This window comes from Ictalurus punctatus, chromosome 18 (assembly GCF_001660625.3).
Source record: "Ictalurus punctatus breed USDA103 chromosome 18, Coco_2.0, whole genome shotgun sequence".
NCBI lineage: Eukaryota > Metazoa > Chordata > Actinopteri > Siluriformes > Ictaluridae > Ictalurus > Ictalurus punctatus.
Window position 1 is genome coordinate 1,518,775 of NC_030433.2, and position 15,777 is coordinate 1,534,551.

Below are 15,777 nucleotides of genomic sequence, written 5' to 3' on the forward strand. Positions count from 1 at the left end.
CTTCCTCCACGCTACCGGCAAGGCAAATGCATTGAAAACCTTAACAAGCCCTTCCCTTCCCCCAATTAACGCTCTCCCACAGTTGAAACTATATAATGCCTTGCGAGTTACCTTTTAAGCAGAAGAGGCAGAGCTGTTGGGGGGGGGCGTGGCTAATTTAATATCTAAGGTATCTTTTAAAATGATATGATTTTTTTTATAGTTATAGAAACACTTCAAATATTATAAACTGCATCTTTTAATAATAACTCAAAAGCATTTATATCAGGAGATACAAAAGTTTACCTTAGTAGTGGCTCTACAGACTTTAGAATATGAGAGTGTGTATACTAACGTGTGTGTGTGTGTAGGTGCAGACCCTGCAGAGCTGGAGAATATGCGAGATGCTCTAGAAGAAGCTCAGCGCTGGAACGCATCTCTACAAGCCCGACTTGGCCAGATCCAGAGCAGAGGAGGAGGAGTAGGACAAGCCAATGACATGGGTATGATGTATACATGCGCTACAGGAAAAAGCTGGAGCCCTGACGCACCAAGAGGACTGAAAGGTGGACGTTCTGTGACGTGTCGGCATTCGTCAGTGCAAATTAAGCATGTCGACTGAGCGAGGAGAAGGCTGTTCAGCCAAAAGAACCAGTGCAGGATAAGTGAGAAAAGCAGGTCGTCGTGTTAGTGAGAAGCCGCCGAGCCCTCCGTCACCAAGAGCTTCAGAAATCTCTCCACACGTATCAAAAATTACACACTGTTCCCGATAACCGATAGTTCTGCCTTTTATACCTTCTTTTAAATGAATAACAATTAATTCCACAATTCTGAAAGAAATGCAAATAAAAAACTGTATTCTCTCCATTTCAGCAAGTTGTTTCACAGTAACCGGCCTCATCAACATTAAACACATTACTCGCATTAACATGAACACACGAACTACGTTCTGAAGATTAAAGTAAGATTATTAACTTATTGGATGTTATTCATTCGTATTAACATCGACTGAATTTTAAAAATCCTCCCGTTAGTCTCACATTCACTCTCCACTAACACACGCATTTCTACTCCATCACTGAACATCAAACTGGTGATATATGATATAAACTTGTTATATAGTAACATTAACTGGATATGAAATACACTACTCTACAAATATATATTTCTGTACAATATTTACTTTTTTGTCAACCAGTCTTCATTTAAACGTCTCAACAGTGTACTGGCGCTTTAATTCAGCGCGGCAAAATATTAATTAGACTCGACGCTGAAACTCCCGCTTCACCGCTGCGGCGTCCGGTGTAAAATGTTATCAGTGCAGAGATTACAGACGTTACAAACTGCAGAGTTGTCGTCGTTCCACACGAGAGACATCTTCTTTACACACAGCACAAAATCCATGTCTTCCCGCCCTCTTTTGATTGACGGGATATAAACGGCCCTGATCACCGGATGTTTCTGAACCATCAGCCGATGGCCGGTAACGTGAAAAATAGCCTTCATAGGCCGATGCCGATTATTATATTATTCTTATACAGAGGTCCACAAAGATTTGAATTTCCTGATTGTAGTTTGATGTTGTCTCGATCTGTCATGGCCCTAAATTTACCGAAACGTCTAGAGGTTGATTTTAATACTAATCCGATGGTCATTTCAGATGACACGCTGAGTCTGATCGGCGAGCAGACGTCCTATATGAGTATATGTATAGGGGAGGGGCAAGAGGAGGAGCTACAGCATCTTTCTGTGGAACAGCTCAGGTTGAAGGTGAGCGTCACATCATGTCAATAAGCAAACCATTATTACACTGCTGACCGTGCTTTCTTTTTCTCACTGCTTTTATCTTGTTTGTTTTGTTTTTTTTTCCTGACTTACCAGGCAAATATATTATCGGTTTTATTTTCGTTCCCTCCCTCTGACTCTCTCTGTATATTTGTCTCTGTCTCTCCATCTGAATCTCTTTCTCTCCACGTGCTTTTTTCTTTTTTCTTTTCTCGTCAAGGTCTCCGAGCTACAGGCAGTGAATGCGGAGCTGCAGAAACGGTTGTCCCTGGCAGAGAGAGACACTATGGGTAACGCTCAGAGAGAGCCACAGGGACAACTCGACCTTATTGGTTTTTCACCATCCAGCGAGGTAATTCGCAGTAGAATTTCCCTGTTAAACCCGACATTCTGACTATTTGTCAACAAATTTTGTGCTTTTTTTTTTTTTTTCTTTAACTAGTATTATTTAGCGGGAGAGAATTTGTCACGCCAGATGTTGATGCACACTCCCTGATTTCATAAAACTGACACCGTCTTCGTAACATCTGTAGATTTCCTAACACTTGTCCACTTTTTAATCCTCTAACTTCTATCCTTTAATTTTGGCTGTGTTCGTTTATAAATTAGTTTATGAATGAGTTCTTGATTGTGTGTGTGTGTGTGTGTGTGTGTTTGTGCATGCATTTCTCTTTATATGTCTGGGGTAGGTTTATCTCTCCCTCCTTCCCTAACCCATGTTCTCTCCTCTCTCTATCTCTCTGGCCTGTTTTTCTTGACCATAACCACCTGCAGCCTCTCCATCCGGCTATTATTGTATGCTTTCTTTACATTATTTTCCTTCATGACGTTTTTTGTTCTCAAGTCATGTGTTACCACCCATCCCATTACTATAGCAGCCGCAGGGACTGGCCAGACCGCTAGCTGTTAATGCTAACGAGAGACTAGCTGCCCCCGGTGTACAGGTAAGGGGCCGCTGTCACTCTTTCCTCTTTATAAATAGGACTCGTATAGCACTTATTTAGTATTTGGCCAGGAGAGAAGGTTAGAAAAAGAGGCTGACTGTAAACTATTCTTGATGTTCGGTGTAGAATGCGATTTTGTCGTTTCTATTTATTTATTTATTTATTTATTTATTTGACAGGGACTATACCGGTAAATCTTGTTTCCTGGAGTGCAACAGATGTAGTATGCTTATGGGATAGAGGTGCATGTGGGCCTCTTAACAAAGTCCTGTCCACTCCAGCAGAAAGTTTACTAATCCCGCCTACTCCCACAGAAAATGTTTGCACTTGCTAATGATATTTTCTGACAAACACAGCTAGTTGTATTTCTCAGAATAGGCCAGGACAAAGCAGTCGTTGATGAATGAATGATGCGAATAAACGAGTAGGACTCGACGCCAACATCGTTGACAGGGTGCCTCAAGAAGTCTAGTCTAGTTACTAATTTGTATACCAGAAATACCCTTAAAATATACTTTAAAACATAATGAATCTATAGAAATGAAAATCTATTTCAGACATTTGACCTTGTGACCTCCCCTGCTAGTCACAACAATAATTCCATATAAATCCTACAACTATTCAACCACTCATTCTTGAGATATTGCACTAATGAGAATTTTGCACGAATGGATGCACGGACGTACGAACAACCCGAAAACATACCGCCTTCACCACCTACTGGCAGAGGCGTACATTTTACACTTGAGAAAGGTATTTAGATGTTTTCAGATTTCCTGCACCCTAGAGTAATAGCTTGCCTAATATCTGTGGTGTTGGCCCCTCCCATACAGTCATGTGAAAAAATAAGTACACCCCATGGAAATTGTTGGCTTTTTTGACATATTTGGACAAGCAAACATTTGATCATGTTTGAAACAGTGCCTTTTAATGAAGTTGATATATTTGAATTAAACCACAAAGGAAATTTTTCTATAATTTATTCAGCAGAAATATCAATAGATGTGATATTTGGACTCAGAAGCTAGTATTGCCCCCTTTAGCAGAAATAACGTCTTGGAGGAGTTTTGCGTAATTGTCCACCAGGCTTCTAGGAGTTTCTGACCACTCTTCCATGTAATATTGTTTCAGTTACAAGATGTTTGAGGGTTTTCTTGCATGCACGGCCCGTTTCAAATCCCCCCACAACGTTTCAATGGGATCTAAATCCGGGCTTTGACTAGGCCATACCATAACGCTCCGTTTCTTCTTTTTGAGACATTGCTTGGTGGATTTGCTCGTGTGTTTAGGATCATTATGTTTAAAGGTCCACTTTTGGTTCAACTTGAACTTTCGGACAGACGGCCTCACATTATCTTCAAGCACTCTTTGATATGATGCAGAATTCACAGTTGAATCAATGAATGCAGGCTGTACAGTGCCTGAGGCAGCGAAGCAACCCCAAACCATAACATTTCCTCCACTGTGCTTCACAGTTGGTATGAGGTGCTTCTCCTGAAAAACTGTCTTTGGTCTGCGCCAAACATGTCTGATGTTACTGTGTCCAAACAACTGTATCTTTGATTCGTCAGTCCAGAGCACATTATTCCAAGAGGCCTGGTCTTTGCCTATATGCTCGTTGGAAAACTGTAGTCTTGCAGAGGCGTTTTCCTGAAACACCTCCCATACAGATCAAATTTGTGCAATCTCTTTCCGACTGTAGAAGCCTGCACTTTGACACCAACAATTGCTAGACTTACAAGCAGATCTTGTGATGAAATTTTGGGGTTCTTGAATCTGCTGGGACGGCCGGTCCCGGACAAATTGCCAGTCGTTTGAAATCTGCGCCATTTGTCGATTATTTTTTACAGTGGAATGATGTTTCAGATAATTTGGAGATCATTTTAAATCCCTTACCAGACTCATAAGCATCCAACAATTTCCATTGGGTATACTAATGTTTTTGTTTTTTTCGGGGGGTGGGAGGGGGGGGTTGACTGTATATGTCACTTTCAGCCAAAGAGTTATGGCTTAATTGTATTTCACAAACTAATCCTTTTTTTTTTCTTTTTTAAATGGGATGCCAACTTCACAGATGTCTATAGCTTCCTTCTATAGCTTTTTACATGTGCTGTGTGTGTCACTACGATACATCACGAACAACCTGCAGTCTTTAACAATACTATTCATAATAATTAGGTTAGGTTCCATTCCTAAATGGACGACACATTGCTTTCAATAAGCGTTATCTATCGTTAAAGCAATTTACAAGTTTTACTGGGTTCACCTACTTCCTAGCTACACCTATTAGCAATTTTAGCATACATCTCTACAATATAGGTGCACTTTCTTTCTTAATTACAATTACCGATTGTATCCTGTCTGTTGCCTTGCACGATGCTAGCTACAGCTACATTTCAGCTGAACTTTGTTGTTTTATTCCCAGGAGACAGCTGACGAAACTCTTGCGGCTCAAAGGAGGATGGCGAGTTCTCCGTTACCTTTGCCATTGAAGGATAATGGAAACTCCCCATATGCTCCTGGACACCAGGGTGAGAATGAGCGGGAAGAACTGGCATCCTTACTTCGAGACTGTGGAGCAGAGTCTGTTTCTCATCTCAGGTGAGCATGCTGTCGTCTGAGCAGCAGTAGTCTTTTAAAAAGATGTCTCACTTTATGATGATATACAGGCGATGTTTAATAGCGCGCTGATAGCCTTTGCATTTTCACCCTCTGTTACAGGGAGCAGGTAAATAAACTACGTTCAGAAATGTCAAAGCTCGGTGTGCTCCTGAAGGAGGACAACTCGGCCGAGTCCAAAGAGAGCGCGGAAAGTTCCGGAGAGAACGACGGCCATGCTAACCTGCACCGGACCGTGCAGACCCTCCGCTCGGAGGCCCGAAGTCACCGCAAAGTCGTTCGTCTATTGAAGGAACAGCTCCAGCGCAACGCGAAAGCAAAAGCTGATGATGGGCCAGGGGTCGGGCCGGAACTGATTGACAGCATGGCACGGAAGATGGAGCGTCTGAGGGAGGAGCATGAGGCCACTCGGAGACATGCCGCCAGTCTGGAGGATAGGCTAAAGGAGATACAAAACAGAGATAAAAATGAGAGCAGAGAACGCGAAGAAGAGAAAGAACGAAAAAAGAAAGGCAGACCAGACCAAAGCAAGAAGTTGAACAAAAGCCTGAAACATGCAGTAAGTCTTAAGGCTTCATGTATGCCTCTCTTTTTTGGGGTGATAATCTTGACTAGTAATCCGATTTCATGTGTTCATTATCAATAATCAGATTTCCAGAACGTCTTGATCACCTACACTGCCAGTCAACCCTACTTTAGCACTTCAAGAAATAGGTTGACTTTAAATAATCTAGAATTATAAAATATATGTAATACATAGCTCCAGGGCTGTGAAAGGGTATTTGCCCCCATTCTGAGTTCTTCTGTTTGTGTATCTCTCGTACTGAATTGATTCAGAAATTTAAACAAAATCTAAGATAAAACGAAGGCAACCTGAGTAAACACAAAATAGAGTTTTTAAATGATAGTGTTATTTATTGAAGCAAAAAAAGTTATCCGATACCAACTGGGCCTGTGTGAAAATGTATTTGCCCCCATAGTTACTAATTCCCCAAATCTATGAAGCTGCACTGATAACGGGGTTCAGCTGGACTAGACGCAACCAGGCCTGATTACTGCGAACCCTGTTCACTCACATCTACACTTACATAGAACTTTATCAACAGCATGAAGTGGGTTAAAAGTCTTACGGAGTAACACACTGTGCCAAAATTAAAAGAAATTCCAGAAATGATGAGGAAGAAGGTGATTGAAAGACATCAGTCTGGGAAGGGTTACAAAGCTATTTCAGAGGCTCTGGGACTCTAAAGAACCACAGCGAGAGCCGTTATCTCCAAATGGAAAAACTCGGCACAGTAGCGACCCTTCACAGAAGTGTCCGTCCTTCCAAAATTCCTCCGAGAGCACAGCGACGACTCATCCAGGAAGTCACAAAGAGCCGAGGACAACATCAAAGGACCTACAGACCTCTCTTACATCAATAAAGGTCACTGTTCATGACTCCACTATCAGAGAGACACCGGGGGAAAATGGCTCCATGGAAGAGTGGTGAGGTGAAACCCACTGCTAACCCAGAAGAACATTAAGACTCGTCTGGGTTTTGCCAAAACACTCCTTGATGATCCTCAAACCTTTTGGGAGAATGTTCTGTGGACTGATGAGTGGAAAGTGGAACTGTTTGGAAGACAGGAGTCCCGTCACATCTGGAGTAAACCAAACACAGAATTCCACAAAAAGATCATCATACCTACGATCAAGCATGGTGGAGGAAGTGTGATGGTGTGGGGATGCTCTGCTGCTTCAGGGTCTGGACAACTTGCAGTAATTGAGGGAAACATGAATTCTGTTCTCTACCAGAAAATCCTAAAGGAGAATGTCTGGTCTTCAGTCTGTAAGTTGAAACTGAAGCGTAACTGGATTCTGCAGCAAGACAGTGATCCAAATCACAGAGTAAATCCTAGTCCTAGAAGTAAGTGAAAGATTGATCTCCAGTTATCAGAAGCGTTTGGTTGCTGTTATTGCTGCTAAAGGTGGCACAACCAGGTTTCAATTTAAGGGGGTAATTAGTTTTTCACATGGGTGATAGGTGTTGGATAACTTTTTTTGGCTTCAATAAAAAAAAAAAAAAACCGTATTGTGTGTTTACTCAGCTTGCCTTTGTTTTATGTTGTGTTTCGTTTGAAGCTCTAAAACTATTAAGCATGAGATACACACAAACATTTTCACAGCACTGTAGAAAACTGTTCATCAGCAATAATCAGATTTCTAGTACAAGTTTTACACAGAGAATGTTCTGTATCTAAACACACTTCAAGGTACAACATGTTTGACCTAATGTTTTGCTTTGCAGGCGCACACCAAATCACGGCTGCCAGTAGCGATGAGACCTGTAAAGCGAAGGGACAGACAGGAGCCGACCGATCGCGATACAGAGGAAAGTGCTGAGCAACTCAGTACAACAGATTCTGAGCAGCACAGCCTAAGGAGCAGAGGCCTCGATGGGGCAGTACTTCAAAGTTCTCCAGGCAGCAGCTTTGAGGCTCTTTGGGATTCCGAATCCAGACGAAACACACACCCTGAGACCATACGAAACCGCGACGCCAGGCCAAGTTCAACGAGTGCACCTGACTTTCCACAGTCAGAACTCTTATCTCAGCTGGAGCTACTGAACCAAGAGTGCCAGGAGAAGGAGGAGCTCATCTCCCAACTTCAGTTTCAGATGCAGAATTGGGACGGGCTCCAGGCTGAGCTTCAGGAGAAGGAACGGTTGAACGGTCAGTACCTGGAAGCCTTGCACGCTGCAAAGTCCACAATTGCATACCTTACAGCTTGTAACCTGGATTCCGAAAGCGGCCTGGCGCAGCCTGGATCGGGATCTGATTCGTCACTGCAGCGGCAGTGCACTGAGCTTCAAAGAGTTGTGCAGGAAAAAGATCAGCTCAACTCTCAGCTGCTAGAGTGCTTGAACGCAGTCGAGGCTGCCCTTGCATCACTGACTTCAGCTGATCAGCCGGGAAGCTTTTTCTCTGCTCAGAATGACCCACAAGCCTTGTGTGAGAGGCTCGAGGGCCTGCTCAGCCAGCTCAAGGCCTTGCAGGAGCAGAAAAACGCTTCCACAGGTACTCCTAAGGAGTCGTATTGCCCGGATGGAGGTTCAGCGTCAGACCTGCAACGCCAAGCCGAGACCCTCCAGGGGTCACTGTTACAGCAGTGCAGGCTGAATGCAGAGTTGCAGGAAAAGCTCAAGACTGCAGAAGAAACTATTACCAAACTGCGTGCTCAACACAACAGCACTACCAAAGACCAGGAGTTGATTTGCAGCCACAAGTGCACGAGTCCACGAGAGGAGACGGGACACGAATATGAAGAGGGACAGCATAGACTGGCTGCGTGTCTTTCTGAATGTATTTTAGCAGCAGAACAAGCAGTAGAGTCTCTTTCGGATTATTGTTCAAGGTCCGATCAGCTTCTGCATGGTCCTGAAATCTTGACCAGCACCGAGCTCGAACAGAACTTGGACAGGCTTCAGAAAGCACTCCTGGAACGAGACCGGCTTGGGCACCCTGGCAGTGCGGATATAAGCCACAGCACTATTGTGGGTCCACTCCAACACAAACCAGTACAGCACACCTTACAGATTTCAGGTGCCGCACAACAGAAGACAAGCACCCCGATTTCCCAAGGACAGCACAAACAGGGGCAACAGAACATATCAGAAACCTGGGATCCTGATCGATCAGGAAGTCCACACCTGAACCTCCACAAGAATCTCACGTCGCTCGTCCAGATCTTTAAACGGCACGCTCAGGAGGTTCGGGAGCTAGAGGAGGCACTTAAAGTTGAGCAGGGGCAAGGCCTTAAAGGAGGTGGTGGGTTAAACCCTGAGGGTGTTGCCCAGTTGGAGAGCTTGCAGAAGGCCTTAAAAGAGAAGCAGAAAACGTGTCAGAAGCTGGAGGAGAAACTGGCTTCGGCTCAATCCATCATCGCTCTGCAGAACTCGTCCAAGAGGGAGAAACACTCGGAGCGACGCAAAGGTGAGCGGAGCTCAAGCAAAAGTGTACACTACGCTACTGTCAATCGCCGTCAAACAAATAATGGCTACTTGGCAACGGTTACCCATCATGCTTTGTTAGTTACGTTATCATTCTGAGTTGTACAAGAGCAAGAGAGGGGTTAGCAGCTCCTCGTGTTGTGTAAAAGTTAAAGTTTACTAAGGGTGACTTTAAAGGTTGAAGCATGCTAAGTTGCCATATCCTATACAGGTGTATGGCAAGACTCTGTTAGTGTCTTAATCACGAGCGCATGCTTAACACACCTACAGGTGCATCTCCAAAAATTTGATTACTGTGGAAAAGTTTTAATCATCAAGATTAAAACAAACAAAAAAAAAAAGCCTTGCGATATTTCACTTCATGTGTAATGACTCCGGGGGAAAAATGAACTTTTCCCCAGTATTGTACATTTTTGAGATTCACCTGTAGGCATGTTATGAACGCACTCGTGATTAAGACACTAACGGACCGTACCTGCTGTTGACGCCACTGTGTAAACGTAAAAAAAAAAAAAAAAAAAAAAATACCATTTAAAAAATGTGTTGTTGGAGACCGCAAAGCATGTTCTGTACAATAACACGGAAGCCGGATCACTCACGAGTCGTTGCTGCTTTCACCCACGCTCATGCGTCCTAGCGCCTCGTGGTGAACAGGATGATAAAGGCATTCAGGTGGATACACAGGACCTCGGCTACGAGACAAGTGGAAGGAGCGAGACGGAGGTGGAAAGAGAGGAAGGCAGTAGCACAGGTAGACGAGAAAGAATCGGCGACTCTAACTCTCTCTCTGTTTCTATTCTACCAAATCTTGCATTTCTTAGCACAAAAAAAAACACCCTGGACTTTCCACGTATTGTCTGTCGCTTAATTTTATTCCAGACGATCACAGACGTCTGTTCTTAATGGACAAAACAGGGCAGTTCGCGCTCTCCTCCGAGCACAAGCTGCCCTGTGACGTTGTATGAGTGACGGTTAAGAAAGATGTGCTGGATTTATGTGTGCCTGAGAATGCATGTGCTATCCTTCATGCTCCCAGATTGGTAGCTTTTATGCGACGGGGAACAGCTGGTATCGAATCAGTCTTGAGAAAACGCAATGAAAATGCGTATACTGCATGTTCTGGGCACTCTGCGTCTCTTGCATGTCAGAAATTTGAGGAAATAAAGGGAAGATTCCCGATACTAACCGTCATTTCTGCATGTTTCACACGGTCGCTTGGAGGTGAATGAGAGTCGGTGCGTTGTTAAGAGGATGTTTTGCTGATACCGCTCTGGTCTTGGGTCGGTTTTCAAACCCTGCTGTTCGATGATCACTTTCCTCGTTTCTGCATGGCCGTGCCGTCTTCCTGGAGTAACGGGTTCACACTAACGAATTCTACGCGCTTGAATTTCAAACGTGATGTATCAAAGTATACCTGTCGCGTGTGTAACATGTCTGTTTCGGTCATCGTGTGTCTCAGATGTAGACGGCGTCGCGTGCCTGGACCCCGCTCTCTCCGGATTCACGTCAGCAGACAACCTGGACACGACGGCGTCCAGCCCGTCTTACCCGAGCTCACCCGATCTCAGCTCTCCTCGGCCACACGACCCCAAATCTGACCCCGCCCGTGAGCTCGTGCAACTCCGGTCACAGGTGGAAAGTCAGCACAAGGTCATCGCACACCTCCAGCGACTGCTGCACAAGACGCGCTCGACTGCTGAGGTTCTGAGTGTGACCTCTGACCCTGCAAGCTGTGAGGAAGAGGAGGAACGTGCAGCAACGAAGGCTCGGATTTCCCAGCTTACCACCGAGCTGGAGAGAGAGCGGACGATCGCTAGGAGTAACGAGTCAGCTTCTCCAGCCAGGCGAGTTATAAGAGAACACCCCTCCAGTTCACTGAGACTGCGCATTTAGGACTGTTTTGTTTTAAAAATTAATTCAAAATGACTGCTGTCACTAGTTTAGGAATTGCATGATAGCTTTCAGCTCCTTAATAGAATGTGAGTGACATGTTTAAGCTATTAAAAATTTTTTTATTTTTTTTCTTTTTCTGCAGGATGGAGTCTCTGGTGCAGTCTCAAGCACGGGAGTTGTGCGAGTTGCGTGAGCAGATTCGAGTCTCGCGTACCCTCGGCGCCGAGCAGCGCAGGCAGCTGCTGGAGCTTCGGGGGGCGCTAGAGGAGCTGATGCAATCTAACGATGGGCAGAGCACCCTAAGCACAACTCTCCAAAAACACCTGGACTGGAGTCTCAGCCTACTGGACAAACTGGAGCAAGGTGAGTACAGCAATACACCAAAAAAGCCACCCTGTTGATTATTTTCCAGTAACAGCACACCCCGTCATGTTTTAATCCTCACATAGCTAATGTCCTGAATTAGAGCCCAACTGAAACCGTTATGGTTATTAAACAGGTTTTTCTGTTTAGTGGACGGCGGTGCGCCTTCCCTTTCACGTTGCTCTGTATAGCATCGGGAGCACGTTGAAACATAAAACGAACGCTGTATGAGCAGGACCTCTACATGCAGTTTAAATGTCGTAAACAGTTATGACGAGAAAAGTAGTATTAGTGTTTATCTTTGGATTCTTAATCTGTGCATACCTTCACATATGTCTCAGTGTACTGCCATTCACCTAATCACGTCACTTTCACTACCCAGCAGATCCTCGTGTAGAAAACGACGAGCTTTCGGGACTCGAGCTGGCTCAGAGGTGAGCCTCCATGCTTTCACACACACACACACACACACACACACAGTTTAAAGAACTTTTCTTCAAGGTCACTGCATAGTAAATCCTCCGAAAATAGCATGTTCTGGAACTCACAAACAAAACATTTTTAAAGAGTTTTAGCCTGTTATGTCACTCCAATGCACTTCTATGCAGGAATTAAAAAAAAAAAAAAAAACGCACATGCCCGCTGACTCCGTGTCCCGGGTTACTTTTTGCACTGGAAAGATCCGATCATTCGCGATCGGAAGCCGTGCACATCACAGGATCGATTAGCGGTAGAGCTGCTAACTTAAGCATGTCGATGCCTCTGCTATGCGCCATTGCTGTGTCAGGAAGCTCGTGTGGCTGCTGGAGGAGCTGCAGTGGCTGCGTAGTCAACTAGAACATAACCGAGAGCAGCACCAGATGCAGATCACCTATTTGTGCAGGCAGAGCCAGAACCTTGCTGTGGCAACGCAGCAGCATGTACACCTGTGAGTGGGGCTGCTCCTGCACTGGAGCCTGAGTGCAGTGTGTGTGCATCTATGTGTGTGTGTGTGTGTGTGTTTGGAGTTCACGTTCCCCTCTTAGACGTCTTTTCTTCTTCTTCCCTTTTTTTTTTTTCCCCCTCAAACATCTGAAATTGCCTCTTTACCTCTTTGAGTATGAAGAATGACCTCACGATTTCGTCACCGTCTACCCAGATTTTATTCAGTGCATGCTTATACTATCCACGTATTTATCTGAGCCGAGCTCATTGCGCCGCGCGCTTCAACGGTCACGTTTACCCAGGTTGGCCGTGTTCTATTGCTCGTGTATGTTTTTTCCTCGTATCTTTTTCTCTCTCAGCACATGTTTACTTTTTCTCTCCAGGACCTTAAGCTACTCGTTGTTCCTTCACGTTTACCTGTTTCTTACAGATTCGGCTTGTGCTTCTGAGTGAAATTTCATCGTTTGAGGAATAAAACGCGATAGGTTGCGCCGTCGTTGGAAAATAAGCAATGACAGGGTGGTGTGACGTGTCCCAACCTGAAGTAGACGGCCATCCACACCTCAAAGTTGATGATTATTCTTTAATAACAGCTCCTGCTCTGTTCCCCTTATACCACAGCGAATTTCCAATCCTATCCATTTCATTTATTAAGGAACGGCATGCCTTTTTTTTTTTTTTTTTATTTATTTTTTAATCCATTAGTAGTTGGATGTAATGCTGTGGAATGCAGGAATGCAACAGGGTTGTGATATAAGGCCTTTTTAGCGCTGCGTTTTATTTTTAGTGGGTTTTCACTTTTAGGTGCAGATCATTTTTTTTGGTGTGTGTTTTCTGCCCTGTGGTTCATGAACATGGCTTGTAGTAGCTTAGATGCCTGTTAATCAGTTGTCCGTGCCTGTGTGTGTCAGACTGACCGCAGAGCTCCAGGAGAAGGAAAAGCTCATCGAGCAGCTGAAGGATCAGCTGCATGGCAAAACTCCCAGTATGCATCAGGATCTCGAGTCCGAAATGAGTGACAGAATCTCCAACAGCAGCACTGTTTCTGTTCACGACAGCCTCCAAGACCTTCAGGCACTCGCCGCCGAAGGAGCAACTGAAGGTACCAATCACCTCCACACACAGCCTCGATCGACCCGAAAGAGAAATCCCATCGGGCTCGGTTAGACGCGCTAGATACGTACGCTCGTCGTCGCGCTAATGAACGGACACTGACGTACACACCATCTAAATATGAAATATTCTGTGATGTCGATGATTGATTAATAGCAAGCGTATTAATTTCCGTATCAGTATTGGTATCTTTGTCATTGAGTACAAGGTTTAGGTACGGTCGTAGGGTTTCACGCAGTCATATGTTAGATATTTTAGATATATATATATATATATAATGTATGTAAGGGTTCTGCTCAGTCATGTTTACAGAAGTGTATCGGCATGAAAGTCGGAGAGTTAAATAGTTCTGTTTAAATAGTACGTGTTCGTGGTCGTTACGGTGAACGGGTTTTGAATGGTTATGAAGTTTATTTTCCCTCCAGGTGATACAAATACACCCCAGTTAAGATGTAAATCAGTGTGCTTGTGAGAGCACGCTTGTTTTTCACGTCAGTTGACAGTTTTCTGACTGCGGTGTATAGTCGGACGAGCGGTGTCCAGTTGCAGTCCTTGAAAATATATTATTTACCAGGCCTATCGGGTTTAACCTCTTATTCCAGAGGGCCTTTGTGTGTGGGCGTGAGAGGAACTAAGCATCCTTCCAAAGCTTACATTTCTGCCGAGACCTCGGACGGGTCAGGGAAACGAAGAGAATTTTTCTACTCGAAGGGCTGTGTACTGCCGAGGCTTTCGCACTCTGAGGAGCTACCGTGCCTGGAGTCTTTAATACTTTGCCAGCCAGAGGTTAGTTAGGGCTGGTGCTAGCAAGTTCGGGTTTCTGCTCAAAGCTACGAAGACTACATATAGAGAGCCCGGTATCAGAAAGGTACAGGACCAGGCTGGCGTCGGAGCGTCCTGAAATGAAGCCTGTGGACCTGAAAGTCATCAACTCTGGACTTCAGTCTTCTGGATATCTCTAGAGTCTTTTAGGAAGAGGCTGTTTAACTGACCGTGCACGTGACATTTTTTCATTCGGTGTAATGATGGGCTATTATAAAATGAGTTAGAGTAGAGTTGACATGGTTTACTCCGGCTGAGAGGAAATTAGTCAGGATCAAATCCTTGACTTATTTTGTTCATTGTTGTCACAGCTGTTGCTACTAGGTTCGCTATTATCGCCTTCTCTCTGTGTATTTGGTTTCCCATAGGCATGACATCAACCAGTGGCAAGTGTGTTCCTGGTGCTGAGCCCCACCCTTCATCTGTCTGTGCGGTTGACGAGTCGAATAGATCTCAGGGTGATGAGGGGAGTGTTTATACTCTACAGAGGGATAACGACCGTCTGCAGCAGCAGCTGAGGAAGAGCGAAGAGCTTAATGCCACACTGAGGAGCGAACTGGACCTCACTCACTCCATCCTCGCGCACCGCGCACGGAGTCCGAGCACCACGCCGACCAAACACGCGCACACTCCGAGCAGCTCGTCAGTCACACAAACACACTCGCAGAGCCAGGTTACGGACCTCCAGCAGACCCGGTACGACCCGGTCCACGCCAGCATCAGTCCAGGTAGAGGAGAGCATGTGTTTTTGTTTTTGGGGTTCCGGTTTTGTTAACAAATCATCGATCCTTATTATTTTATTTATCTTGTTCCTTATTACTCTCTCTCTCTCTCTCTCTCTCTCTCTCTCTCAGATTGGTTAACGGAGCACTTACAGGAGATCCGAGCTCTACGTCAGCGCCTGGAGGAAACCATCCGCACCAACGAGAGACTCCGAGAGCAGCTGGAGAGAAAACTTCAGCAGGCTGAGAGAGATCCAGGTACACCCACACGCAATCCCTAACACACACACACACACACACACATGCATACACAGCAGCCCTCGTGCACATTCACTGAGCGTGCTACCGCAAAGTTTAAAGTATTATATTAAATCATCCGAATACGTAATGTGTCTTATTTACATTTCGGCAGATACTCACATCTTCATTGCTGGGTCAGAAGGTCCGAGTAAGATGAACAGTGATATCCATTACCTTTGGGCTCAGAACCATACACTTAAAGAACAACTGAACCAGGCGGCAAGAGGTACACACACACACACACACACACACACACACACACACACACACACAAATGTTTGAGTTCACACTTGGCTGTTTAATTATATCACAAACTAAAAAC

At 44.8% G+C, this 15,777-nt stretch overlaps 1 protein-coding gene and 1 long non-coding RNA gene across 9 annotated transcripts in view; one reads left to right on the forward strand and one right to left on the reverse strand.

Moving 5' to 3' along the window:
• The window catches only part of cdk5rap2 (CDK5 regulatory subunit associated protein 2), a 41,916-nt gene that overhangs the window by 18,511 nt on the left and 7,628 nt on the right, over positions 1-15,777 (forward strand). For 5 of the 8 annotated variants that reach the window (XM_053687849.1, XM_053687850.1, XM_053687853.1 and 2 more), the window contains exons 26-40: positions 351-482; positions 1,640-1,749; positions 1,985-2,116; positions 2,640-2,708; positions 5,134-5,309; positions 5,430-5,886; positions 7,618-9,301; positions 9,956-10,069; positions 10,778-11,162; positions 11,354-11,574; positions 11,957-12,008; positions 13,410-13,600; positions 14,802-15,161; positions 15,288-15,413; positions 15,568-15,681. In XM_053687849.1, coding sequence (XP_053543824.1) covers positions 351-482; positions 1,640-1,749; positions 1,985-2,116; positions 2,640-2,708; positions 5,134-5,309; positions 5,430-5,886; positions 7,618-9,301; positions 9,956-10,069; positions 10,778-11,162; positions 11,354-11,574; positions 11,957-12,008; positions 13,410-13,600; positions 14,802-15,161; positions 15,288-15,413; positions 15,568-15,681 — 4,323 coding nt within the window. The remainder of the gene's footprint in view (positions 1-350; positions 483-1,639; positions 1,750-1,984; positions 2,117-2,639; positions 2,709-5,133; positions 5,310-5,429; positions 5,887-7,617; positions 9,302-9,955; positions 10,070-10,777; positions 11,163-11,353; positions 11,575-11,956; positions 12,009-13,409; positions 13,601-14,801; positions 15,162-15,287; positions 15,414-15,567; positions 15,682-15,777) is intronic. The other 3 variants (XM_053687851.1, XM_053687857.1, XM_053687852.1) reach the window with 3 other exon arrangements.
• Positions 5,662-13,416, reverse strand: LOC108279149 (uncharacterized). The gene is made up of 2 exons (XR_001815466.2): positions 11,899-13,416; positions 5,662-5,766 (listed from the first exon to the last, which is right to left on the reverse strand). It is a non-coding gene; the product is annotated as an uncharacterized LOC108279149 (long non-coding RNA).